Source organism: Pezoporus occidentalis, unplaced genomic scaffold (genome assembly GCF_034315485.1).
Source record: "Pezoporus occidentalis ecotype Australia unplaced genomic scaffold, CSIRO_AGI_Poc_V1 ctg17, whole genome shotgun sequence".
NCBI classification, from domain to species: Eukaryota; Metazoa; Chordata; class Aves; order Psittaciformes; family Psittacidae; genus Pezoporus; species Pezoporus occidentalis.
The window spans coordinates 7190536-7218109 of record NW_026913531.1 but is presented as its reverse complement, the minus strand read 5'-3'; the positions used below and the strand labels follow the sequence as shown (position 1 = coordinate 7218109).

Here is a 27574-nt window from a genome sequence, read left to right as displayed (position 1 = left end):
CAAGTTTCAATTCACTTAAGTACCAAATTAGTTCTACCCAACACATTTTGGCTAGATAATAGCTTTCTGATACAACGCAAGGACTACAGACTGAACCCCAGCAGGGCAGCTGATTCCTAAGTATTGGGAAATCTCCCACTGTGTTAGAGCACACACATTTTTTTCTTCCAGAGTGACAGGCAAAGAAGTGCACGCCAGGAACATCCCTGAAGGAAGAAGGGGTCAATCCAAAACTGCTCTTTGCAGGTAGTTAATGTCTAGGCTCTTCTATTTTGCTCTATAAGAAGGTGGTCTTGAAGATGTGAAGAGTAGGGAAGTACAAAGATCTTATTTAGTGTATGAATCTCCTCTTTACAGTGCAGGTTATTTTTCTGTTTTTACTATGCACCATCTGAATCCAGAAAAGAGAAAGTTGAGGCTACTCTGAGACTTCTGGTGCCAACCCCTGGTAAAAATTAGGAAGGTATGATCTTGTGATTAGAAATAGCATGAGAAAGGGTATCGATACTTAGTATAATGCTTTAAAAAGAAGAAACATAAAAAATTACTTTAACATAATAATCACATAATATGGGTCATAAATTTTATAATAAAGCTAGATGTGCAACATTTTAATAATGGACATAAGGAAGGAAAGGTATTTTTAAAGGAGATATTTATTTCTCATGATTCAAAGAGGCATTGCACTTTTTCCTTTTGCAGCTGAAAAGCAGTTTTCTTGACGAATCAGCTAAAAATAACAGAATAAAATGAGGAAAGAGCAGTATCAGTTCAGAGATTTCAAACTGTCTGCACTTTGCTTCCACTTAAAAACATGACTGTTTCTTCAGAGCAATAACTGCACAGCATCTGGGGGATTTCACGGGATCAAATAACTTCACAAGTCCAGACCAGGCAATGTTTTCCTGTAAAATGATATATGTTTGAAGTACATGAAAATGTGTTTGACTTAAAAGCTAAGACATGGTATTAGGTCCACATTTTGAAATACAAAATTAAAAGAAAAAATAAATCCTTGATGCGAAACAGGAAAAACACTAACAAGAAAATCACAGGAAGTTTGTTGTGAAAAAAGAACACCCAAACCAGGATATATTTTCAAGTCACTAAATTATTTCTGGCACTATCAAATGTTAGCTTACCGCCCCCTTTACCAATTAAGGTTTTTTTTTTTGTTTCACTATAGCAAAAAAAAATTAAGGACCAAGTCCTACTCATTTTATGCAGCACATTCTACTACTGAAGCTAATTAACTGACTTTTCAAATGAATCAGGCCAGCTGGATCCAGTCTTCCTGTTGCATATGGCTTTTATCATTTCTATTTTTTCTTCCTAAACACGTTTTGTGAATCAACCAGTCCAAGATTAAATCAATGCATATATTACATTTAGAAAAGGTAAATTAGCGCTTAACGCAGCAAGTCTGATTTCCCATCTAAGAAATCATACAGATCTCTATGTGATTTAGAACTGGTTGGGAAAAAACATCATTTGGGAATACATATTTGGGAAAATACATCATTATTTAAATATTTCAAATTATCTCTCTCTAAAAATACCAGTTAGAATAAAAGCATATATTTACTACAATGCAGTCATTCCAAGTGCACCGTGGCAGAAAATATAGTGAGTTTTTACTTATGACAAAATGGAGCTGTTAAAATCAAAGTTTTATGGTGGAAAAACAGAGCTATTCATACAAATGGGTTTAAACTTTATTTTTAAATTATATTTTGACCATGGCCCAGAGCAGAAGCTGGAAGATGCTACCATTTCCTCCTAGTAAATTATTATTTGTCCAGAAAATGTTTCTGGCACAGAGAAAGTATGACTGCTGCTTGTGAGTTAATCAGGCCAAGCTCAAAATTAGTGTTAGAAGAAACACTGTAATATAAATCATTATGGAGTAAATGCAGTAGCATTTCCTTATTATGTCCCAGGTCTACACTTGTAAAATATATCCAGGCTGTACATGTCAAATGTACCTCAGTTGACCCATACAGTTGGAAAAAGTGCACCCTCTTTCATCATTGATCTTAATTAAGAAACAATAAATGAAATCATAAATATTTTGGACCTAATTCAAAATATCTTGAATTGCATGATCTAAATTGTAAGCTTTGGCGTTTGCAGCATAATGTTTGTTTAGCATTTCCAATATTCTTTTTAATTATTAAATATCTCAGTATGTTGTATAAAATGAGATTTGTTGCATATTTAATTAATTTCTTTTTTACTGTCTATTGACTAGTAATTACCATACAATTAAAAGAACATAAACTTTAATGTTGCTGCTTTGCTGAAAATAAAAACATCTGCTGGGCATATGTTTATACATAATGGAATGAATGCTTATACTTTTGCAAATATGATGAGAATAATAATTCTGCAACAGAGACTTTTGGTCTGCAGAGTAATAATTTGGCTGAAATAGTCTCATTTCACTGATGTAGCCTCTAGGTACCGTAAAATATAATGCAAAAAATACCTGCTCCTTGAGGTAGCAAAGACGATCCAGAAGTATCAAAACTTCTATGCAGGGAGCCAGAACAACCTTCAACTGAAAGAAAGATTAGACACTATAATGATTTTGGGAATGAGAGACAATATACTTCCAAATGGCTATACTTCCACAGAACAATTCCAGGAAGGTCAGTCATTTTCCAGTGGTTCTGTTGTACAAATGTCACCTTGCCAATTTTCCCTTTGGGATGGGCATCTTCAAAACAGATTATACTAAAGATCAAAAATATATGGAATGCTGTAAAGCCAGGAAACTATGTTATTTAGTTGGTTTTGAGACAGTGTCCAGCAAGAAAATGATATTACATGAAGCAGAACAATTTTAAAGAGGGAAATAATGAATTTTAATAAAAAGATTTTTTATGAAATAACTGCATGGAGACCAGTCTATGTTTAAAAGGAGACTAACATTTCATTTTTCAGGGTAATAGTCCCTCTTGAAAAAGAATCTTCCATGTGTTCACTTTATTATTTTACTGACACCTAATATAGTTTTGGACTAGGATATGCTCCAGAGTTTGGAAGAGAGTGCTGCTTTGTTTTTGAGATTGCATACCACAGCGTAAGACAGTCCACCTCCACATAAAATTTAACAGGGCTTTGTTCTAGACTAGCACAAATATACAAGGTAATAGTATTAATCCTATAACTTTTACCATATTAAAAGCTTCGAGCTCATTCATTCTGTGCTTGTATTTTTCATAGTAATCCATTATACATCTGTCTGGGAGCTGCAAGGGATTGAAACAAACAAAACAACAAAAAAATGATATCAGAGTTATTCTGGTTACTTTCTCAAGAGAACTTTAAAATTAAATATTTTTTCCTAATTGAAAGTCTCACTACAAAATGAAATCTGTGTTTTGTTTTTCACATTATCACTTTCCTAAGGTTTACAATAATTTTCCATAGGAGTTCCTCAGTTCTCATTTACAACAACTGTTATTCAGACAGCATTTTGTACTGACATGAAATACGGAGATACATTCATTATTCAGAAAGCTCTAGCCATTCTTAACTGTGTATTATACAGTAAAGTGGAGATAACATTCTCATTTCCTTTCTCATATATCTTACCCCCTCTTCACCCCCATCTCAAAGAGATTTATTTAAATAGCTGAGTGGATTCTGGTGTGAGAGTAACATGCATCAGTCAGGACTCCTGGATGGTATTTCACATTAGTAAACCTACTATCAGAATTTCTAAATATTACTTTGTTTCTACATGCCTCAAGTTACCCATCTTTAAAATAAAACTTCCTCTATTTGACGTACTACACGTTCCCCTTCTTCCTGTCCAAATCACCTCATGCAACACTGCCAGCACTGCCACTAGGACTGCAAATGCTACAATTTGGAGCTGAATGTGACAGCTGAAGAACTTGACTAAACCAAATACTCCTTCCCTTAGTTCAGCCCTTAGTGGCCAGTGCACCACAGAGGTAGCTAGAGCTATGAGCATAACTGGCCTTCACAAAGCCTGTTCTTTACAGGGCAACCAGATCACAACATCTTCCAGTTTTTAAAAGTCATGATATCTACTCTTCTGCTCTCCACAGTCCTGGAGGCTAAACAAGACAGTTAGTAACCTGCCAGAGGAAGGGGAAGTAGGTTTACTACCTTACTGGTGATGGAGGCTGCTGGAAAGAGCAGAAGTGAAAGAGCCTGATGTTTTGTCTTCAGTACAAAGTCTTCTTTGTTTACAGTGTGGCTACTCTGTTGCAGCTATGGAAAGAGCTAGTCCAAAACTCATCAGAAAAGTAATGGTATGGCAAACATGTATATGTGGCACTGAAGGACGTGGTTTAATGATGAACTTGGCACTCTTAAATTCACAGTTGGACGCGGTGACCTGAAAAGTGTCTTCCAATCTGAATGATTCTATGGTTCTATAACAAAAGACTAGGGAAGCTGAAGTATTTAATATATTTTTGCACACATTTATTAGAAGAGTCATCTGAGAGCATGTGGCTAATTCAGTTGCAAAGAAGTGAAATCTCAGCATAAAATAAGAAAAAAAAATAGAGAACATTTCTATGAATTAAAAGTTTTCAAATCAGGTATGTATTATGAACTTTATCCTAGGGCAACAAAGAAGGGAATGAAGTTGCCTCAAACTATTTATGACTTATTGTCACTGAAAAGTTCTCAAAGATGGTATGTCAGGTGGCTAGCAGATGTATGCCTTCTATTATAGAGCAGTAAGCTCAAATTCAATACACTGAAAAAAACTGAAAAATAAAGAATTTAAAAGCACTGAAAGATAAGCAGATGAGTTATAGTCAACATGAATTTGTACAGAATAACTCATAAGTCAGTCTCCTTTGCTTGTAAGGAAGCTCAAAGGGTTCAAGACAACAAAAATCAACTTGTTGTCAGATTTTGATTTTAGCAATATTTTGGACACCATTTCACATCATTTCATTAGCAAATTTAAGAAAAATGTTTTAAATTAAACTAATATAATGTGAATAAAGTCTGTTTGAATGACTATAAACAGAGAGTAGTTATTAATGAGTCTTTGAACAATTAAAAAGACCTACTGACTGGAGGTCCATTACAATGCAGTGTTTCCATTAGGAACTCAGAAAATTGAACAAAAACCAAATTAACTAAACCTGCAAATGTGCAACAGGAAGGAACTTAATTGCTGGAACTTAAGAAAACAATTTTCAGAAATTTGAGCACTGATTAGAAGTGAAGTTTGAAACACTGTACAGAAAAGCATAAGGGACTACACTCGGGCAGAAAGAATAGCTGTTCAGGATGGGGAACAGCAAATGACAGTCTGGGAGATACAGCAGTTCACAAGCTGAGTGGGAGTCACAGCTGAGCTACTGAAAAAAACCTCAGTCACCATTCTGCAACATGTATGGGAGAGCAGCCTGTAAAGTGTGGGAAGTAATCCTTCAACTCTGCTTGGCAGTGGCAAAGCTCTAGCTGGAATAGTGCATCCATTTTGGGGCATCAGATTTCAAAGAAACAGTCTGAAAAAGCCCTCAGAGAGAAAAGAGATCAGAGATCTAGAAAACATGACCCATGAAGAAACAAGGAGACAACTGGAACTGATCAGGCTAAATAAGAGAAAATTGAAAGTGGGCATAATCATAGGTTTTACAAGGCTATCACCAAGAATCAGGGAACAGTTTGTTCACTGTGCCTATGGTGAATAGGACAAGACCTAATGGGCTTGCATTGCAGCAAAAAAAAAATTCAGCCAAAAACTGGAAGAAAATTTCTCTCTTTGAGGTTAATTAAGGACTGAGGTTGTCAGTCTCCATCACATGAAACTTTAAGGTTTGACCAATATTTTCCAAGAATTACACAAAATTCTAACTCTGCCTTAAAACAGGGGGATGGTTACAAAAACTTTTGTAGTCTTTCAGCCATATTTTTTAAATTTATAAAGCACTTTTTCCCAGCTATGAAGGCAAAGTTGAATAGCTGATCTGGCAGTACTAATGTGGACTAATAGGACTTCTTTGATCTTGTTGGTATTTCATTTTCAGCAAATCTCTGTAAATATCTAATTTGTTTTTCTCTCCCCCTCTAAGAAGTCAAACAAACTAAAATATATCAGTCATGAGATAAACAAAATAGTTTACTTAACCTCTGCTTTATAAGCTTTTCATTTCAACTGAGACCTACAATGGGTTTAGTATAATGGATTTTTGAAATTACAGGCTATTTGGGATTAAAATACAAAGTTCCATATTATAAAAATGTGATCATGAAACCTTTCTGCTTTTGTTTCCTTTATGTTCTCCATCTTTTAACATGAAGCATTCAAATTAAAAGAAAGCAACCTGTGAAATGTTTGCCAGATGAAAAGCTGTGTCAAAAATGTCTCCTGGATGTTGTCATACTGAAATACTAGGCCCAAATGCTTTTCCACTCCAACCTTGCTTACTACACATTCTGATGTGTATTGATTAGGTACTATTAGATTAGGTATGGACAGATTAGGTACTCTTGCAACTATGCCTCAGTTAAAAGTTTGGTGAGTGAACCAATTCAATGAAACAGCCCAGCAGGAAAAGAGAGAAAGCACCCACCAAAAAGCATTGACAGAAAAAAACAATGAAAAGGGTAACTGGTAGCTAGCTATATTATATGGTCAGTTTACTGGAAGAACACTAAAACCCAGATAACACTGGCTTTGTCTGAAACTGCAAGAGCTTGCCACGTGGTTTCAGTTTTGAAAAGGTTCCCAACCCAATCTTCAGCTGTCTTTTCAAGGCAAAGTAGGAGTAAATTACTGTCTGTACTTTCAGGAAAAGAATTGTACTTACACATGCAAAGCAAGCCCCATTTAGACACTGAAGTTCGCCATGCAAAAGTACTAGGGAGCAGCAAGGTCTCCACTGACCTAGTTATAACTATACCATATCCTGGTGGTGGCACTAAAAGTATACTATGGGCCAGACTCATCTTTTATGACCACTAGGAGACTGTCAACAGAGCCCTGGGAGCATGGTAGATGCTACATGCCTGAGCACACCCTAGTTAGACTGCAATCCCACAAACATTGAGCCCATGACTGAGCATGGGCTAAAAAGAAAATATTCATGCAGAAGGTGCGTGACAAATAGTGATACCACACTTAATGTTTTCCCAGAGAGTATTCTTTCAGAGTCATGCATCTCCCTAGACTAAGAGTATTTTGACTGAATGAAAGTCTGGTTTACTGTCTGACACTGCACATGCCCTACAAAGGGAAGACAGCCTAATAAGGATGCTGTTCCAGCCTGTTTAAACAAACTGCTTTCCCCTGCATTGACTCCACATTTCCATTTCCTTTCTCTTCTTGCACCAGCATTATCATGAACACTAGCAAGAGTATAAGAAAGCAGTCAGACAACCCTTTTAGCAAAGCAGTGTCTAAAATCAGCTTGAAACATTAGGAAAGCAATACCATACAGCAACTTTTTACAATTTTCCCATGACAAAGTTAGTTAAAAATAGCATAATTAATGTAATATAGTGTAAAATAATGTAAAACAGATAATGAAATTACTGAGAAACTTAATTTTATTTAAAACTATGTTTGAAATGCATTTCAAATGAATTCAACCTATATTATTTATATCTAATTGAAATAAAAGTCACGTCTCTTAAGATTCTCTGTCAGATTATGTTATGCTGCCACAACTGGGATAGTATTTTGTCTGTTCAAAAAACAATTATATTTGAAAACAGCATTAAGCACAGACACTTTATAAGCTGAATACAAGTGTTACTTGAGCTTTCATTCAGTATTAAGCAAAGTAACAAACCACGAAATCTGTCAGCTTAAGTTCCTTCTGTCCAAGAAAACAGTAGAGAAAGTCAAATCTTCAACAACTGTAAAATGAATTGAGTGTGTAAATTCATTTAGAGCCTTCATTTTTTGACTGTTTAGACTCAGTTAACTCCATGTTAGAATGCATGGGAAAGTGGAGAGTATTGTTTTGGCTTTGGCTCCATGTTTGTCCTATGGCTGTACACAATAAAAACCATCAAAATTAGAAATAATCTTAGCAAAGATCAGCCAGTTTGAGGTATTCACTGTCATTTAAAGATACCAACACTGAATTTGGTGAGGGGCAGACATTAAGATTGTAAGAACTGTTAGATTGAAAGTCCTCTCTTTTCCAGTTTCTTCAAAAATTCTCCTTTTTAGTTCCTGTATAGTTGTATATAATCAGGTTAGTTCATGTCTTAATGCATTATACAATTCCATTACTGACAGTTCCAAAGTCACACTCTTTTCACAGTAGCAACAGTGTTGCCTACTTTAATAATATTTCACTTCTAAGAAAGCAGCTTCTTTCAATGCAACGTAGCTGACAAAAATTAAAGAAAAAAAAGACCATCACAAAACCCACCAATTTCTCAGAAAACGTTGTGGAGGCGCTAAGCATTCTTCCAAGGATTCTATTTGACAACAAAACTGGTTAAGCTTATTGGTATCCCAAATAGTACATTGCACTAAAACTTAAATTACGAATTTGCCAGTAGTAGTTCTCTAGTTAAGACTCAATTTTCAGATGAGAAATGAACAACATATTAAGCAATTTGAATTTAGGGAGTAAAATAAACCCATTTGGTTAAAGAGTTCATATCAGTGCTGAAATGTAAGCTTAGAAATTCTTCAATCAACTAATCCTTTGGGATAGGTTTAGCTAATACCAAACTCCTTTGGTCAAAATCTTGCAAGGTCAGTAAAGCAGAAATCCATACGAAAAATTATTTTGCCTGCAAAAAAACTTAAAAATGCCTGTAAGGAATGAAGTAAAGATCAGTCTGTTAGTTTAGAATGTTCTCCCATGGCCATGGAAGCCTTATTAAATATTTTCTAGGAAGAATGGAACTGCCCAAACACCTCATTTTAAAAAAGTGCAGCTTTTGAAATACTGTAATGCAACTTATCCTGACAAGCCACATAAGGACAGAAGGCTCACCTGCTCACTTAATTACAACACTGCTTGCCAATGATGTGTACAGAGCAGTGTTTCTTAATTGTGTGGGTTAAAATTATGAAAAAACATGCAGAACATTCTGTTCAACATAGTTTGACATAGTTGTGTTCAATGAATCAGAACAACATTTGAACATCTGAAGCACAGCTGGCATAGGACCAGACTAGGAGATATATGTGATAAATTGAAAATGGTATCATATGAGAAGCATGTATGTGGAAAGAGAAAGGAATAGCCTTAAAGCCTACTCACCATTACATGAGTAGAACATGATAAGGGACTAAAGCCAGGACAGGTCATGACACAGGTAGGACTGAGAGCCAGCATGGGGGACAGGCCTTCTAATTGCATGGCCCTCAGACAGACTACAAAGTTTGAAAAGGCTTGTCAGATGGCTTCTGGTTTGGTCTGAAAAGGGGGAAAAAATGATCTTAGGGATAGATTCCAAGAAACTCAGGAGGTGTTTCCAAATATTTTCCCAGCCACTGACTGTGAAATTATCTGCAATAATTTACCACTTATGCATTTTCACAAAGCATTTACGGAATCAGGACATCTGAGTCTCCTAGCAGTAGTCTTTGGAAGTACTCTCTTCAAATTCTTGGCTTTGCAGTGCTTTAGCTAGTGTTTCCACCTAACATTATAGCAATCTGAGCAAAGCAAACTTGAACTATTTTTCTATTGATTTTAAAAAGAGCACTAATATCGTATAAATAAATGAAAGCAAGCACAGCATAAATTGTCTGCTGAATACATTAAATATAATAAGCCCAATATCTTCAATATAGATTTAGCTAACATGAATAACTGCCCAATCTTAAAATAAGAGATGACATCTTTTTAATACATGTTCACTCTGCCATCTGAGCAATTATAAAAAGGAAACATGCACTAAAACTGCAGTTCTAAACCAGTGATAAATCACTGAAATCTTTAATATGCTTCAAGTGTAAACACAGTTATTTTTAAAATTAACAGATCCTTGTTTATAAGAAAAAAAATCAACAGAATAATTTATTTTGTCATAAAAAATTTGGACCTGTGACTATTTTTCACCTGACAGTTACAGCATTGAGATCACTCCGCTCAGCTACTTAGTTTTCAGGCTTTACATGTATGCTACTGCTATTTGTAGGCCTTTGGATCATCAAAATAAAAGCAAAAAGTCACATATCAATGCTCTTGTATTTTCTTAAAAAGTATCACTGTTTTAAAAAAACACTACTGCTATATAGTCTCACAGAATCATAGAACTGTTTAGCTTGCAAAAGACCTTTAAGATCATCCAGACCAACCATTAACCTAACACTACCAAGTCCACCACTAAACCATGTGTTGAAGTGCCACATCTGCATGTTTTTTAAATACCTCCATGGATGGCAATTCCACCACTTCCCTGAGCAGCCTGTTCCAGTGCTTAACAACCCTTCTGGTTAAGAAATATTTCCCCTATCAAATCTAAATCTCCCCTTGTGCAACTTGAGGCTGTTTCCTCTTGTCCTGTCACTTGTCACTTGGGAGCAGAGACCAAACCCCACCTCACTGAAACCTCCTTTCAGGCAGTTGTAGAGTGCGATAAGGTGCCCCCTGAGCCTTTTTCTCCAGACTAAACAACCCCAATTCCCTCAGCCATTCCTCATAAGACCTGTGCTCCAGACCCTTCACCAGCTTTGTTGCCCTTCTCTGGACCTGCTCCAGCGCCTCAATGTCTTTCTTACAGTGAGGGGCCCAGAACTGAACATAGGATTTGAGGTGTGACCACACCAGTGATGAGTACAAAGGGACAGGCACTTCCCCTGTCTCGGTGGCCATACTATTTCTGATACAAGCCAGGATGCTCTTGGCCTTCTTGGTCACCTGGGCACAAGCTGGCTCATCTTCAGCTGGTTGTTGAACAACACCCCCAGGTCCTTTTCCACCAAGCAGCTTTCCAGCCACTCTTCCCCAAGCCTGTAGCACTGCATGGGGTTGTTGTGACCCAAGTGCAGGACCTGGCACTGAGATGTGTTGAACCTGATACCATGGGCCTTGGCCCATCAATGAAACATATAACAACTATTTACACTAAATACATAAAAAGCTTCCCAAGACTTAAGGGAAAAAAAAAATCTGTTAAAAAATAAACAATTAGTGAAAAAGAAACTACATTTTCACACAAGTTCTGATTTCAGTATTATTTACCAGTTTTATCACTCAAAACTAAACAGCCTGGAGTTTGCAAAATCACGAAGTCAATGTAGCAAGAGGAAATAATTCAGGAGTTTTAGTATAGCTGAACTAGTAAGCCCAATGCATATTAGATATATTTGGATGATTAATTACCTTAAAATGCAAGTGTAACTAATATAGGAAAAGGATCACTTTATAAACTAATGATAAGCAATATTTTCAGAGATTCTTGTAAAAATCAGACAAAATTATATAAAATTAATTTTTATTTAAACAAACTTAGAAGTTTTGGTTATTGTAGAGAAAGAAAGCACTGACAAGCTTATTCAATTAAATATAATTCTAAATTCTTTGCAGAATACACAGGACTATATGACATAAAAATTTAGCTACATAGCTACATCAAGGATTTGAAATATTTTGAGTCTAACATTGATAGGCATAAGGTATCTAATATCAAAGTTGTTTAAATTACTTAAGACAATAAATGAGCTTTTCACAGGATGTGAGTTTCTCTATGCTATTAATGCTATTAATGTAAATACTACTGTGATGGGTAGAATGTCTCACGGAAAGTGCCCTTCACCAAACAGCCAGTTGAGACCTGACAGCTGTGCCTTTTTGGGATGCTCTACCTGAAGCACAGCTCAGGAAAAAACACGTGGGCAGCATATTTGTAAGAAGTCTGGTCAGAGTAGAGCAAACAGGGATGGTGGAAACTGAGCATCTGTTTCTTGTTGCAGATCTCATCTCAGGTTGTTAGACGGGGCACATGCCAAATCATTGACTTTTTCCTGGGGAAAAGCCCCAGCAACTTCAAGTTATGTGCAGACACCAGACTGTTCAAAACTGAAATACACCAGTCACAGCAGACTTGGAAGCTTGGTTGAGCAAAACCAAGTAAATCGGAAAAAAACAACTTGCTGACAGGCACATAAACGTTTTTTTGTGTGTGAAAGCTAAGGTGACCCTACCTCTGAAATTACTATTGTATGTCTTTAGCATATGTCTACATCTCAAAGGGTTAAGTGATTTGTGAAGTATTTTGACCAAGACAAAGCAACCATCTTATATGCTATTATCCCACAGCAGTAACTATAGTATGAATATAGCAGGAGATGGAACCAAAGTGCCTAATAACTTTTCTTTGTGGATGTGTCAGGTGTGTTCCCAGCCCTGTTTATCTTCCTGCAATCAGACACGGCATTAAATAGAATTCTCTCCTTACTCCCAGATTGCACTTTGCATGAATCCTGGCCAGCTTCTCTTTGTTAAACAGCTCCACCCGCTGAGGCTCACTTACTAGCAGAAATGGATCCTAGATCACTAAGGCTCCCAGACATACAGCCATGCCTTAGCCTTGTAAGCAGCTTCTCCCTTTAATCACCTTAAAAACTGGCCCTGTAAAAGATCTTTTGCTAATATACCCAAGTACAAGAAATTTAAGAAAGTTTTTTTTGTTGTTGTTGTTGTTTTGTTTTGTTTTATTTTCCCCTTCAAATGCTCTAGAAATACATAAATACTTATACAAGGACTTTTTGCTGTGGCAATGCCATTTGTAGCACTTAAGCCAAAGAGCTGAAACATGTTCTGCTGAAGAGGAAGGAGCAACTGCTCTTGCTGATTGAAAGAATCAACACAAGTGTAGGAGTGGCCAGCTCCCTTAGGAGAAGGAGAAGGGATGTGAAAGTCCCACATTCATGTTAAATTAGGTGAAACATTAAATGAAAGGGAAATTTTACTTATAGAATTTCTCCCATATCAGTGTGACACTGAACATTCTTCCCATACAACATGGAGTGTATAGGAACAGAATGAACTATGACAAAATAAACAACCAGGAATAAAATACTGTCTCGGCATGTATCCAGACCAGTTACTGAAGCCCTGTTCAGGAATTCATGGCCCACAAAGCAATTCCATTTGTTCTGAAGCTAGAAGCAATATAACTACACCTGTGAAGCATCACACTCACACTAAAAGACCTCCCTCTGCCCTCACAAACCGGGAGTATTTTGTCAGACATTCAGTAGTCATGGTGTATGTCTCAGCTTTACTACTGAGGTGGAGAGAAATGTGAAAGGGATGGTCCTGTACCAAAAGGCAGAAAAAATAGTTCGTTTGTATCTCAGTGTTTCATCTGGACTTGACAGACTCTTCCACACTGAAAACAAACACAATAGAGGAGATTATTTTGGCTAAAGTAATGAGAAACGTCAGTCCCTGAACAGTAAGTTGCAATAATGAATGGCTCTAGGTGACTGATAAATGCTAGGTTTTTTTTTTTTGTAGAAAAACTATTGTACTATTCTAACTCACTTGCAATTGCTAATCTTTTCATAAAGGGTCTGGGTCTTACTTCAAATAAGCAAAGAAAGATCTTCACATCTATTTCACAAGTGAGAGAGGCAGAGAAGATTGTTCATATGAAGAATCAGCAGGATTAAAGAACACATCATTACTGGAAAATGATTGCACCAGAGCTACAGAGGCACTAGGGTATAAAAAGGAGACAGCTGTGATGTTCATGAACCATGAGTCTGGAAGGATGTTTATGTCCCAAAAGTCCAGCCACAGTGATCAAAAACGTCGATGACTTTACAATACATGCCAAGCTACCAAACCCTGGCAGTGACTCCTAGAAACCTAGTGCCGTTGCCCCTCTACTTCCCAGTACATTTATTATTGTGTAGAGATTAAACTCACTTCAATTTTCTGACAAGCATAGTAAAAGACCTGAGACACAGTTTTCTGACTTCTGGTTTTTAGAAAATGCTTTTTCAACATGTAAAACACAGACTCAAATGCAAATAATATTTCCTCATTGTTCTCTGGTTGTGCTACACAGTGTAACACAAAGTATCCTTCATATACACTTACTCTTGCCTTATATGCTTCCCAAGGCATCTTTTTTTGGCCATTGCTGGAGACAAAGTAGACATTTGGTCTATGCAGTACAGCTGTTTTTTTTTGTTAATTTTTAACAACAGAGCTAGAAAACAAATTCTGCGTAAATTCCTCTTTAATTTTTGTTGTTTATGAGAGCAAATGTTTAGGCTTCATCACATTTTTAGCCATGTAAGTATTTTTTTTCTGAAGAGAGGAATTTAATGCATTCTCCAATATTGTGTAGATATAGTGCTGGAAAATGAAAACTGCAGTGTCAGAACCACTGTTGAGGGAGCAGTAACAACTTTCCTCTCAGTAGTATCAAAATAGCACTGGTTTTGTGCTGCTGCAGATTTCAGCATAGATGGGAAATAAAAAATAATATTGTTTATATTAGCATAAAATTCAGTCTTCAGTATGCAGCCAGCTGTACAGAAAAATGAGAAGAAATATAAGTAAAAATGAGGATTTACTTGAATCAGGTCTTTAGCAAGCACACAAACATGTGCAGCTTGAAGTAGTGTTGACAGACATCTTTCTCTAAGGGCACTTTGCATTTGTCCAGACCCTTTCTAGCAAAAGGCAGCATGTCTAAAATCAGACATACTGACGCAAAGTTTCTATGCTTACTGGCTTTAAAGAAAAGAATTTATAACTTTCTACCAGCAGAGTTTAATCAGTGATTGAGTAAACTGATTATTGCACAAACAGCCGACTATTGCTTTTGGGTGATCGTATGCATACTGAGGAAGACACCATTTTACTGTCAGCTGCAGTAAATGCATGATGTTAGTCCTGCTTATACAGAAAAGCAAAGAGGTAACTCAATTTGCAAGTAGAATTAAATATAATCTTTTTAAAAGCCAGTAAACATCAGGCATAAGTATTTTTCTAAACGTTGTAAACATGATTCCAATGTCATTTGCATTTACTTGCTTATTTGGGTTTGCATTTTCCCCCTAGTTCACGGTTTGATGTGCCTGGAAAATTTTAAGTGATCTGGCATTTTGACTACAGATTTTAAGCATTGCTTTACCAAAGATGACAACAACATTTACCTTAAATAATTTACATACTTGCCACTAGTACTTTTTCTTTGATTTGTACTAAATTTGTTAATCTGTCTAATACTCTCTAGTGTCTCTATTGCACAACTTGTTGTCACAATGTTGTAATCTTCACACAGTCATATTCCATGCCTGATGTGATGTTGCCATCTGTTGACCAATTTAGCAGTTGTAGTACTAAGATAAAACACAGACGAACATAAAAAAAAATCCAAAATATTTTATAAGTTTAAATCTCATATTTGTACTTCTTTATCTAGGAAAGTTTTTAAAAATCTTAGTATTTATCCTTAACATCTATTCATTTAAAGAAAAAATAGTATTTGGTCTTCAAAGATCTTCAAAAGAGATCTATTTAAGGAGACTGTCTAAAGGGTAAAGTAAATTGGAAATACTTTGGGAACTAAATTGTAAGAGAAACATACTGCTTGGATGGAATTGCCTATCTTGCTATAATGTTACATTTTCCAGTTTCAAAGTGTCCAAGGGGTTCAAGATAATATTGCTGCAGAAAAAAAATGCAAATAAGAAGGGGTCAAAGTGTTTACTATGTGATTCATTATTCATCTTTTTTTGGATCACATGCAGTTTAAACTTAAGTACAGACAAAAAAGCAACGTGTTTGTATAGAACAGTATTTCAACTGGATTTAAAAGAGTATAAGAATTACTTTTATCAGGATGTATAGTAATGGCGCAAGCAAGAAGCTCTTCGTGTCTCCTTCACTTGGCATCTGAAAAGTATACTTACCTCTAAATGACAGCATGTATAAAATAGAGCATGTATTGATTTTTTTTTTTTGCCTCGAAGGAGATTTGTAGGACTAACTTCAGAAATATCAGAAAGGCTTAAAAAAATTCCGATCATGAGCACCATGTATAAAAAAGGATTGGTTGTATATAAAGACATTAGAATCTATCAATTTGAAAACAAAATCTTTAAAGAAATTTATACATGGAAGTCTATTAAAAAAAACAACAAACCCAACATTAAAAATACCCAACTTTGATACATTTCTTTTTAATATGTAAGTATGGATTGGCTATATTACTATTAATATATATTTATACAGTAATATATAAACTAAATCAACTCAGTGGCTTAAACACTGCATTGTGGTGCTGACTTACATGAATATAAGAATTTTATGCAGTCTCTATTTAGTGACTCACCTTTGAATCATCAAGCTTCAGCTTTTTCAGAGACTTTCTGACATAATCTACGAAGGAAGATGATTTAGAGAAAGTTTTTCCAACATGTCGATCACTGCAAAAACAGCATTGAGATGCAGGCTTTTACACATTCAATAACAGAAACAGACACATTTTTAACTTAATTTTTAATTGAGGAGAAAGAAGTCAGATGGATGGCTACTACTGCCAAGTTAGTAACAATTTTTCTTTTAACTCTACTACTTAAAGGAAAACAAGCCATCTAGTACTTGAAGAAGTTTCTAGATACAGCAACTGTGCAATTGTACTATAGCTATAGTATGGTTATCATTAGCTAGTTGAAAGTTGCGTTTAATTTCTCACCTCATATTTTTATTTCCCTACATGAACTATAAAATTCTTATTTTTGCTGACATATATTTCCTTTTATACTACTATAATACTTTTATAATTTACTTTAGTGATGCTGACATTTATTTACTGTTAACCACTGGAAAGATCAAATGCCAAATTGGAGAAAAAATTCACTTCTGCTTGTTACCTTGTGTTCTTACCCTTGCAATTATTTCAGTAAATGATGCCAAAATTTTCTCCTGTTTACAACTCAATGTCTGCTTTTGAAAGAAGCCAAAAATAAGAGTTGTTTCAGAAAGCATATTAAAAAAAATGCATGAAAACTAATAAATAAATGAATAAGGAAGACCTTATCCTAACAGGACACTTACATTTGTTCTTTGTGTTTAAAATATTTTGGAGAAACAACGCACAAAGTTTCTGTTAGTCTGAATTCTCTTTCTTGACTGTGTCCTAATGTAATTCCTCTTCCAGCTGTGCAGTGCAAGAGTTAAATTTTCAGCTATAGAATTTTCAGCTACCCAGTTACTTAGGAATAAATACACTGCCCTCCCCCCAGTGAAAAACCGTGTAGAAAAATCTTAGTTCAAAACTTTTCATCCTCTATTCTTAGTAAACTGCCTTTCTCCTTATTTAAAGAGGACAACAGAAAGACTTCATTCAGTGGCATTTCTAATGCTGTTTAGCTGGCAATGACTCTCACTCATTGAGAATCATTTCTGTGGTCATATTTAATATTCAGATGCACCTAAACATTTGGGCTGATGCAGTCTGAAAATGAATTAATGATTATGTTGTTTATGCATTATGTTCATGTTTATGAATATGCTTATGCTTCCTAATCACAAGCTACTGTGATTAGGTAGAAAGAAACTGACTGGGTCTGTCTGGGATGGACCTAACTTCACAACAGCCCATATAGTGCTGTGCTTTGGATTTGTGACTAAAATAGCACTGGTAACACACCAATATTTCAGCTACTGACAAACAGTGATTGCACAGCATCAAAGACTTTTCTGATTTTCCCTCTGCCCCCCAGGAAGTAGGCTGGGGGTGCATAAGAAATGTTGGGGGACATGGCTGGGACAGCTGATGTGAATGGACCATAGGGATATTCTACACCATATAACATTATGCCCAGTAATAAAGCCGGGAGAGTCTTTCCAAGGTAGTCACTGCTTTTATTTTAAAAGTGTAATTTTATTTACTTCTGCCAAGTTACTTCGTTTAACAAAAGAAACATATTATGATCTACCTCACACTTCTTTTCCTTGCAGTTTAGTAGCCATGATCTTATGTATGATATTTTACATAATTTTAAAATTAAAAAGCATTTCTTCTTTCAGGAGCTTGACCTTCTGAAAGGTAAGCTGTCTGGCTCTACATTTAGCAAAAGATTTGGGGGGTATCTGCATTAGCACTTATTTCAGATCAGGAATATAATTCTGAAATGAATTTTATGGTTTTCCCCACCTCTAATGCCTTATTCATACTGTGGGATAGGATCAGAGCCCCCAGAATGGGTTATTTTCAATTTAAATTAAACTGGAAGGTGTGCTTCTGAATGTCCTCCAAGTGCTAATGGATATACATTCCACAGAATTAGATAAAATCTAATCCAACTACAATTCCAGAAAAAGAGTATATAGTTCAGATGACAGGCCCTCAGCACCAGCTCTCCAAATCCCATCCTATAAGGGCACAGTACGAGCCAGGGTAGACAGTGTAAGTAGCCCTTTACAGCCGCAATGGCCACTGAGCTTTAAGCAGTTTTTCTCAGGACAAATGGAAATGGTTTTTTGTCTTCTGAATTACTAAATTTGCCAAAACCTCTGCATAAAAGGGTAGCCCAGGATTGGGTTGACTTTTTAGTGAATTCGCTGTCAAGTTCTCTGGTGAAGTTTTATTCACATGTCCATTACGAAAGAGGACCTAATTCAGCAATGGCTAAAGGAAGGGCAATACATCTGTGCTATGGATTTAGGATGAATGAAACTATTCCGCAGTTTACTAACACAATGTATATACAGTCTTATAAGACTGGTTCTTACACCCTTCAGCTTTCTAATAAATACTTTCTCTATATAATAGAGTTAAAAAAAGAATCAGATCTTTGGTTCATATTCTCTTAATTTAGAGCTTCTTACCTTTTAGTAACACCATAATTTTCTTCTATAATAACCTGAAGAACAGCTCGATAAAACAATGATTCTGTAGGCAGCTGAAAAAAAATTTACCACAGCAAGGATTTAAAACTGGCACTGAAATTAAGATCAGAGTAACAAAACAGTATTGACTTCCTTGACTACTTATTGGCTTGTATTCTTTACAATCAGTCATAAAAGGTTGAAGAGGACAATTTACTCATGTTCTTGCATCCAGTTAAAACTATGTTTTGGGTCAGATTCTAACAAAAACATGAATGGAAGAAAAAACCTGAAACTCTGAAGTAAAAGTTCAAAGGTTGGCAGAGGGAAAAGGTACTGATCATGATCTAAATTCTACTATGCAAAATGAAAATAACAATTTACCTAAGCTGTTTTAAAGACAAAAGGAGTAATCCCTAGATGAATCACCATACACTGTAGTTTGAACCATGCAGAAAGTACAATGCTCATAAAAAAGAGATTACACTGGAAACTTAATATCTTTGCGTATGAGAGATCTGTTTGTATAAAACCAGTTAATGCTTCCCAATTAAAAATTCACAGCAAAGTGTATTTACTAGGGTCAGTGGGCTTACATATGGAAAGAAGAGGTCTCTCAGCCCTGGCTTTTAAATATTTGCACTGTTGGTGTCCACCACCCCCAAAAGGATAACTTGCACAACAATTCAAGGTGTTCACTGGGAAAAAACATACAAGGATAAAAAAGAGAATGATGATGTTTCTAATGGGTTCAAGCTTTTGTCATAACAATTTCTATTTTTACATTAGTTGATAAAACACTGGGACAGAGTGATCCAAAACAGGGATATCAGAAGGACATTTATAGCGAATTTATGTCTGAGCTGAAAGAGTGAAAGGAGGTAGGAAGGGTAGTTTAATGCCTTAAGTTTTAAGCTGTGCTTTTTCTCTAAACTCTTATTTGCCAGAAGAACAGATTCACTAAGTACAATCACAGCAATTGAGATGTGATTTCACAGTGACACATGCTATCTATCAGGATTCGATGTAGTATATGCTAGTCTTTTAGATTCCAGAAATGCAGAAGTTCAATAAAAGGCCAGGGATTAAGAGCGTTCAAGGAGGAAAAGCACATTTTATCTTAGAATGGCTAAAATAAACAATATTACTTACCATTTGGCCAACTGCAACTCGCTCCAAAGCCTTTAAGAGTAAAGGAATTAAATTACTGATATGTTTATTCTTTATCAGAACATTTTATAAACACATTGTGTAAAAGTCAGAGGAGATGACATTTTAAAAGATTAATGGCGTGACATAACATGAGCTTGCACACTTTAACGTGTTAATACCTTCAGGGACTCATAATCAGCTCACTCCTGTTGTTTTGGTTTATTTATAGGAGAAGCAATGACAACTGTATGGAAATAGATGCACGCAAAATTTGTTTGTTTTTCTTAGTATTGTAAAAGAATTTCAGAGGATTACTTTCTGTGGAACTGCTAAAAAGAAATGCATTTTTCTTGAGTCTGTTCATACCAACATACAAATAATTCACTTTGTATATTCAGCTATTTTAAAGTAAATATTAGTTCAATGTAAAATATCTTTAAATACTTTTAGTTCCTGGTATTCATATAAGTTCTGAACTACCATATGTAGAGAAAATGAAAACTTCAGGGAGACTGCCGTTTAAAATACTGTGAACTATCTTTCACTAGATTCTTCATATCATAAATTTTAATGCAGGTGTGAAAGTATTTGATTTTTATGATCCATAGTGACAAAGAATGACAAATAATTAAAAGCATGGAATACTTTTCCACACTTGAAAAGATACAGTGTTTACAAAAAATTCAACCGAGTATTAAAGATCATACTAGAAACGAGGACGAAAATTCAGTAAATTATCTGACACTACAACATATTAGATGGCAAACAAAATTTGCGTAACAATTTACGGCTCATTGCCACCTTTAGTCCCCAAACTCCACTACAGTAAATAAGTCTGTGTCTGAATCACCCACTTCTTCTTCCAGCTTTAGAATTGATCTTTTATTTCAGACTGTTCTTCAACACGGTCCAAGTAGTTGCAGTTCCTCTGTTCGTGGCTTTGGCTGACTCTCAGGTCTAACTTTTGCTGTATAAGCTGTAACTTTCATACCAGCATATATCTGGTGCTGCTTAGAAAATGGATGTGGGTTCTAATATATACTGCAGGGGTCTGAAACTGAAACTCTCATGCAGAACCTTTGGCCTTTGGGACTTTAACCAGTTTGAATGACATGTAATAATGAACATCAGCAATAATGATCATTGCACAGCAGACTCATTTTCTCCTAGCTAGCCATTACCCCTAGGAAGATGGGTGCCTAGCTGCACTGCACTGTTTCCCTTGTACCTCCTAGAAGACAAGGAAAATCCTAGTGAAATCCTAATGAAAAATGCATAGAGAATTACAAATAAAATAATAGGAAAAGTATCTAGTGACACAGGAGAACTCTTTGCCTTTTGTGAATGTTTAAACAAAAAAGTTTTAAACTGCCAAATTTCTGTGATTTCTGTGAAATCTAGATATATATGTCACGATCGGTACTGTCTCTTGGGGGTCATTTTCTTACAAAATTTATCTTCCTACCATTGTTGAAAAACAGCCCAAACTTCTTTCCAAAATAAATGGAATGGGAAAGGAAATGGCTAATGTGTCAGCTGAGGAAGAACTGGTATTGCATGACACTGACAACAAAAAGAGAAAATGCAAATCCCTTTTACAAAGTACTTTTCATGATTGGTTTTACAGTAACATCTCTAAAATGAACATTTTTTTTTCTTGTACCTTGCCAAGAGTAACACATTTAAGCCTTATGAATACTAAACAACTGTCCTCCTATCCTTTCTCCTGATAGCATTTAACTATCATGTTAGTTCAAGTTTACATAACCTTATGCATTAGCCTAAATTGTCTTTTTTCTACACTGCTCTCTGTAACAGAGGCACAGAGCTAGCAGCGAAAGATAGCCAGGAACTGATGTGATTCACCTTGATACCAGAAATCAAAAATTAATAGCAGAAAGGAATAGTGGGCTTCTAACTGAAACAGTGGTTGAAATGTTCAGTACTTATCTGTTTTTTCAAATTAGACAACAGTTTATCATACTGTCTTGACGAGGTTATGTCTTTAAAAGCACTTTGTCTCTTGGTGCAATATTAAAAAGATGTTTCCAGTCTCTTAAGCCACACGGATTTTAGAGCTCTTCTAGTTTTTGGAATAGGCAGGTTTGTCTGGGTTTTATACAGTCAGAACATTCAATATTATGAATCATGAAGGTGTTGGGGGAGTTACTGATTGCAACCCTTCTACAATTATCTTGCTCCCCCTAAGTCCTTGACCAGGAACTATTACCCTGAGGGTTTACCTTGTTTAGGTTTCAACAAAGGTTTGGCCCTTCTGTTCCCTCTTAAAAAACATTTCTGTCAATATTCCTTTTTTTTCATACCTTCAGCAAGTATAAAATATATAAAGCTGGAAGGTCAATACTATTTTTTTAGAACTAATTCATCATGCTTACAACATTAATGATGTTATTTTGTAGAATCTTGGATTAAACTCATGGCTTTAGGATTAGAAGCCAAAAACAATGAATCCTGTAACATCTGGATAAAGCTCTCGGTAGGAAAAAGAAAAGAAGAGAAATCATACCAAGCATGCTGACATTCTAGCATTGCGACCACAGCACCAGCCTTTGTCCTTCAAGTACTGACACATGGGAAATCCCCACACTTCATTGGAGCATTCTGCAAAATGGAAAAAAAAACAAAAGGCACAGCTTTCATGGGCTATTTTTCTCTTACAGAATACAAAGTGTTGAGCAAAATGAACAGTAGTTAATGGCAGCAGAAACACTTAACTGTTCTAGTACAGTACCAAAACCCACGGTCATGCTATAGAAAACGTATTTTCCCTGCACCAGATGTTTTTAGCTTGCTGAATTCCTGAAAACATCAGATTTTCAAGAACGATTTGCTTTTGCAAAAATCCACCAAAAAAAAAATAAAAAATTCCAGGGGACAAGAGAAGAGTTTGCAAATACTCATTGCACCCTACGCCATGCCATGAGTCAGAAAATGTAAGCCTGGCCGTCATTTAATGTAGCAGGACTTTGGTATTGCTCTGATTGGGTTCTTCTGCTATCATAAACATCTTCCAAACATCACACAGAAACTTGTTTATTTCAGTACTTGTTTATTTCAGTTCTGAAGGCCCTTTCTGTTGTGAGGCAGACTGTTTGTTTTCCAGAAAAGAGCAGCTGCAAAGGCTCTTGCTGTTTCTTCAAAACACTGAGAGGCATTTGCATCACAGTCTGTGCTCAGTGTGTTTCAGTAACATTTATATTTTGAATAACAACACAATTCTTCATGTTTAACACTAGTGCAAATGTGGAAAAACTAAAGTACAGGGATTACTTTATAGATGTTCATAATACCCACTTTTAATGTAGACAAAATCTACAATTGAATTTTCATTAGCACATTTGTCAGCTGATTTTTTAGAATGCTAAATAAGAATTACAACTTTAAAAAAACCCCAACAAACCAACTAAAAAACCCAAATCGGCTGGGATCCTGGCTTTTTAGCATAGAAAGATGACCAGCGCATATTAGAAGATAAATCATGTAACAGGGTTAAAAAGAGGACAGCAGAAATACGGCTCTTCAAATTTACTACCAGTCTGAGAAACATATGTGTAAGTAGAATTCATTTCATGAAAGTTAAGCAAACAAAAAGGGAAATAGGAAGCTATAAAGGATACGACCCTCCTCCCCACAGCGAAATCCTTTTGTTTTCTAGTGGTAGTCCCCAGTCTTTCCTGATGTCTAGAGTGACAAGGTAATCTGCAGGCAACCTCACACTGAGAAATACCAGAGGCTCTTAGCAGATGAATACTGGTTTGAGAACCATGATTTAAAAATAGGATTTTAATTCTACTTCATAAGTGCCTAATGACAAGCTATAGAATATTCATTAACTTCAAGTCTCATTACTGAGTACCTGGAATAAAGCAGTATTTCTACTGCAGGGATTGTAAGAAGCACTTATCAAATATATATATATATTTTTTTTTGTTGTTGTTGTTGTTGCAAAGACAACAATTACTGCCATGGCTCCTACTGTGTGAGTCACACTAGTAAGTCTTTCTAATACATTTATTAAAATATTTAACAAAAAATTTGCAAACTGAGTTAGAAAGATGAAATCATTATCTTTTCAAGTAAACCCTTTTAATTTACACCCTAATCCTCTAGGCAAACTAATCATTCATGAAAGTTAAAGTTGCTACCCACTGAGCTACAGTCTCAGTATTAGTGCACTGTACTCATGCATGATTCTGAAGAATTTATGATACCTTTGAAAAAGATAATCAGGTAAAGCACCATCTTCATTTAATTTACTGAAGCTGTAAAACAGGAGAAAAAGAGAAGGAAACTAATGCTCTAATACAGAAATTTTTGTGTATATCTAAAACTGACCACATATACACAGTACTGCCTTGAGTTCCATTTAGTTTTCCACATCCAGGCCACTCTTAAGTACACTGCTGATTAAAAAAAAAAAAATAAAAAATTGTAGGGTGAATATATTGCTATAAAATTATAAAGTTTATCAGCTACATTTTAAACTGCAGGAAATTCTTTTAATGCCTGCAACTATTTTCAGATATAATTAATATTATATAGCTAGCTAATTACCATATTGTGCATCTATCTGAATAGACAGCAGCTGTTCCAATCTGTATAGATCTCCCAAAACATTCAAGCAACATTTTAAATATGGGTATTCTATGGAAGATTTCACAGCAAACAGCTCAAGCTCAGCTTGAGCTCAAACAGTCAACAATGCATGAAGCAACCACATTATAATTCAATATAGAGCAACCAATCAAGACAGAATTCATTCAATTAAAAGTTAAGAAACTGAGGAATCTTGGTAATCATTTGAAGAACTGAGCTGAAGCTATGCTGGGTTATAATCCTAGAATCTATTAGTTAAATAGCTATAACTTCCCTCTAAACTAACCTCTTAAAAAAGACTAAATCTCACATTTAGTAAAACGAATTGTTGCAAGTATTACAGAATCACAGAATGGCTGAGATTGGAAGGGACCACCAGAGGTCATGTACTCCAACCTCCCTGGTCAAGCAGGGTCACGTACAGCACATTACTCAGGATCATGTCCAGACGGTTCTTGAATATCTCCAGGGGAGGAAACTAACTTCAAAATCTCTCTAGGCAACCTATTCCAATGCTTGGTCAAGACCAATGTGCTTGGGTCAGGGTAGGTCACCTTCACAGACACCACTGAATCTCTGCACCCCTTTCTTCAGAAATCTATCTCAGTGGCACAAGTAAAATTTTCAACTCTACAGACTCAGGCAGATTATATGATACAGAATTGCCACCAGAGCTAAGAAAAACACTTTTATCTTCAAAAAAAAGGAAAAAAAATCCTTTCTTTGAGCAAAGGTTTTCATTAAAAAACATCATCAGGTTTCAGTTTAACAAAACAGTGTATTTTCCATTTTTTATATTACAACAAAATAAACAATTACAAAAAAAAAAAGTTATGTTCTAGAAGAAAATCTATAAATCAAACTATAATTTCACAGTAAATCACTTACAGAGGAAGAGAACATAGAAAACATGTTAGAGTTAAAGCAGCATCATGAACAACATGCAAACTTGTATCCTAGTTCAGCTTTGTCAAGAGTATGGTTCTTTGGAAACCTACACAGATAAAACACTGATTAAGGTAGCTTGCAGATACTTTGATGTTATTGCTCACTGTCCCCATAAATTGGAGACATCTGGCAGAAGTCAGAAAACATTCTCATCAAAATCACCCAGTTACACACAGCAGGATAAACAAAGTGTAGATAACACCAAAATGTATAATGCTACAGAAAAGAACAATTCCAGTCATTAACCAAGGAAAAAAAACCCTACTATTGCCCTCAGACTGAGCTTACTAACAGTCACAGTTTCATGGAAGAGTTGTTTAAATATATATATATATATAAAATATATTTAAACAAACTAATGCTGTCCTTACCATTCTTTTTTTAATAGTAAAGAACATTTTTCTGGTAGGCATAACATCTCTCCCAGAAAGGGATTTTAATAGAATTTTTTCAAAATTTTCACCAACTTTTTTTCCATTACCATTTTTTTTATCTCTTTTGAAAAACAAAGGAACTTTATGGATCTTAAAACATAGGTGGGAAAATCCTTTAAATATTCACATTAAGCAATCCTTCAATGGATTTACTCACTCTTCCTGTGATCACACAGATGTCTCATGACTAACCCTTCAGCAGCTGACTTCTCACACTCTTTGTACCATATACTGTATGGAGAAGCTGTCTATGTTTTATTACATACTTGAAATGCTGTGGAGGAGATTAACACTTTGGGAAACAAGTGCAAATACATCCAGATGCCAGCCACAACAGAAAAATATTCATAGATTTTTTTTCCCCCAGCGCTGTCTAGCAAAGAGGAATACAAACCCTCAGGTTTATATTTGTAAAACATTTTAAATTTAAATAAAAGCAAAGTCTCATACTTCAACTGAACAAGACAAAATTTTCTATAAGGTATGTCAGATTACCTTCCCACTTCTGGGAACCCAATACTACTACTGTATCTTAATATTTTGTCAGAAGGAAGTCTTATTTCTTAACTTGGTGCTGGAAGTCTTATGTTATTTCTTGTCCTCTAATTATTTGGAACTTTTTATAAGACTATCAGTAAATTTCTCTTAAGTTTTGTAGAGGAACTGAACTTCCATTTTGTGCAATATTTATAATATTGCAATACTAGTGTCATATGCTATCTGGAGCACCTGTACTATTTTGAACTTTGTAAAGGATATTTTTTCTTTCTATTCAACTTCAAAATGCAAGAAAAAAAAAAGGCAATACATATGGACATCTGATACACTGAAAACGTTATAATGAGCAGTAAAAAAAGTATAAATCACAATAAGTATCTATTTATAGTGAGTTCAACTACAACTTCAATTATTTAATTCTGTCTAGATGCAGAGAAAAGCTTTAGGTGAGCCTTATAGTTGTTACCATCCTATTCATCGATCCAGTAAGACTCTTACTGGCTCAGCATTACGTCAAACACATTTTTTTTAAAGAGTTGTTTAACTAACGAAACCATTTGTGTACCTAGGACACTGGTTTTCCAAACTACACAACAGTGAATGTTTTCTATTTGTTTCATTTTTTAGTAGTTACAGGAAAAATATCTGGCAGTAGAAGTCAGATGATTTTACTAGCTAATCCTTCTGTATATACACAGAGATTTCCAAGGAATTTCAAGAGAACAGGACAAGCGACTCCACTATCTTTAATATTTGGCCTTCCATAGTTCATCTCTAAGCAAAAAACTACAACTTCTAGCGTGTTAATATTTAAAATTTACTTTGCACAGCTTTATGGCACTATATAGTTTCTATGAAATATCAGGACCAAAACTCTTGTTACAAGAGAAATAAGCTTAACTAGGATATCATGTCGTCTTTCAGTTTCTTTTTTACCTTTCTTTGGTAACATTTCATAAAAATGTGTATGCGTTTACACTTCCCATCTTTTTAATTTCTTGCAATTCCCAACTATTCTGAACTGCAGTTACTAATATAACAACTAAATTACTGTGTTTTCTGCTTCATCTTCTAGAAGAGATATTTTTATTAAGATAATGTACTGAACACTATTTTTTAAACAGAAGCAATCCCAATTCAATC

The 27574-nt window shown here is 35.3% G+C and overlaps 1 protein-coding gene across 7 annotated transcripts in view; it reads right to left on the bottom strand.

Annotated features, from left to right (window-relative positions):
• Window positions 1–578: 578 nt before the first annotated feature.
• METTL25 (methyltransferase like 25) overlaps window positions 579–27574 on the bottom strand; it is a 60067-nt gene continuing 33071 nt past the window's right edge. For 2 of the 7 annotated variants that reach the window (XM_062613850.1, XM_062613853.1), the window contains exons 6-12: window positions 22462–22556; window positions 19935–19964; window positions 18783–18856; window positions 16282–16375; window positions 3180–3254; window positions 2489–2560; window positions 579–905 (exon numbers count right to left, since the gene is read on the bottom strand). In XM_062613850.1, the coding sequence (XP_062469834.1) occupies window positions 807–905; window positions 2489–2560; window positions 3180–3254; window positions 16282–16375; window positions 18783–18856; window positions 19935–19964; window positions 22462–22556 (539 nt within the window). In that variant the 3' untranslated portion in view covers window positions 579–806. Of the gene's footprint in view, window positions 906–2487; window positions 2561–3179; window positions 3255–9241; window positions 9393–16281; window positions 16376–18782; window positions 18857–19934; window positions 19965–22461; window positions 22557–27574 lie in introns of those variants that run through there. The other 5 variants (XM_062613851.1, XR_009963878.1, XR_009963879.1 and 2 more) reach the window with 5 other exon arrangements.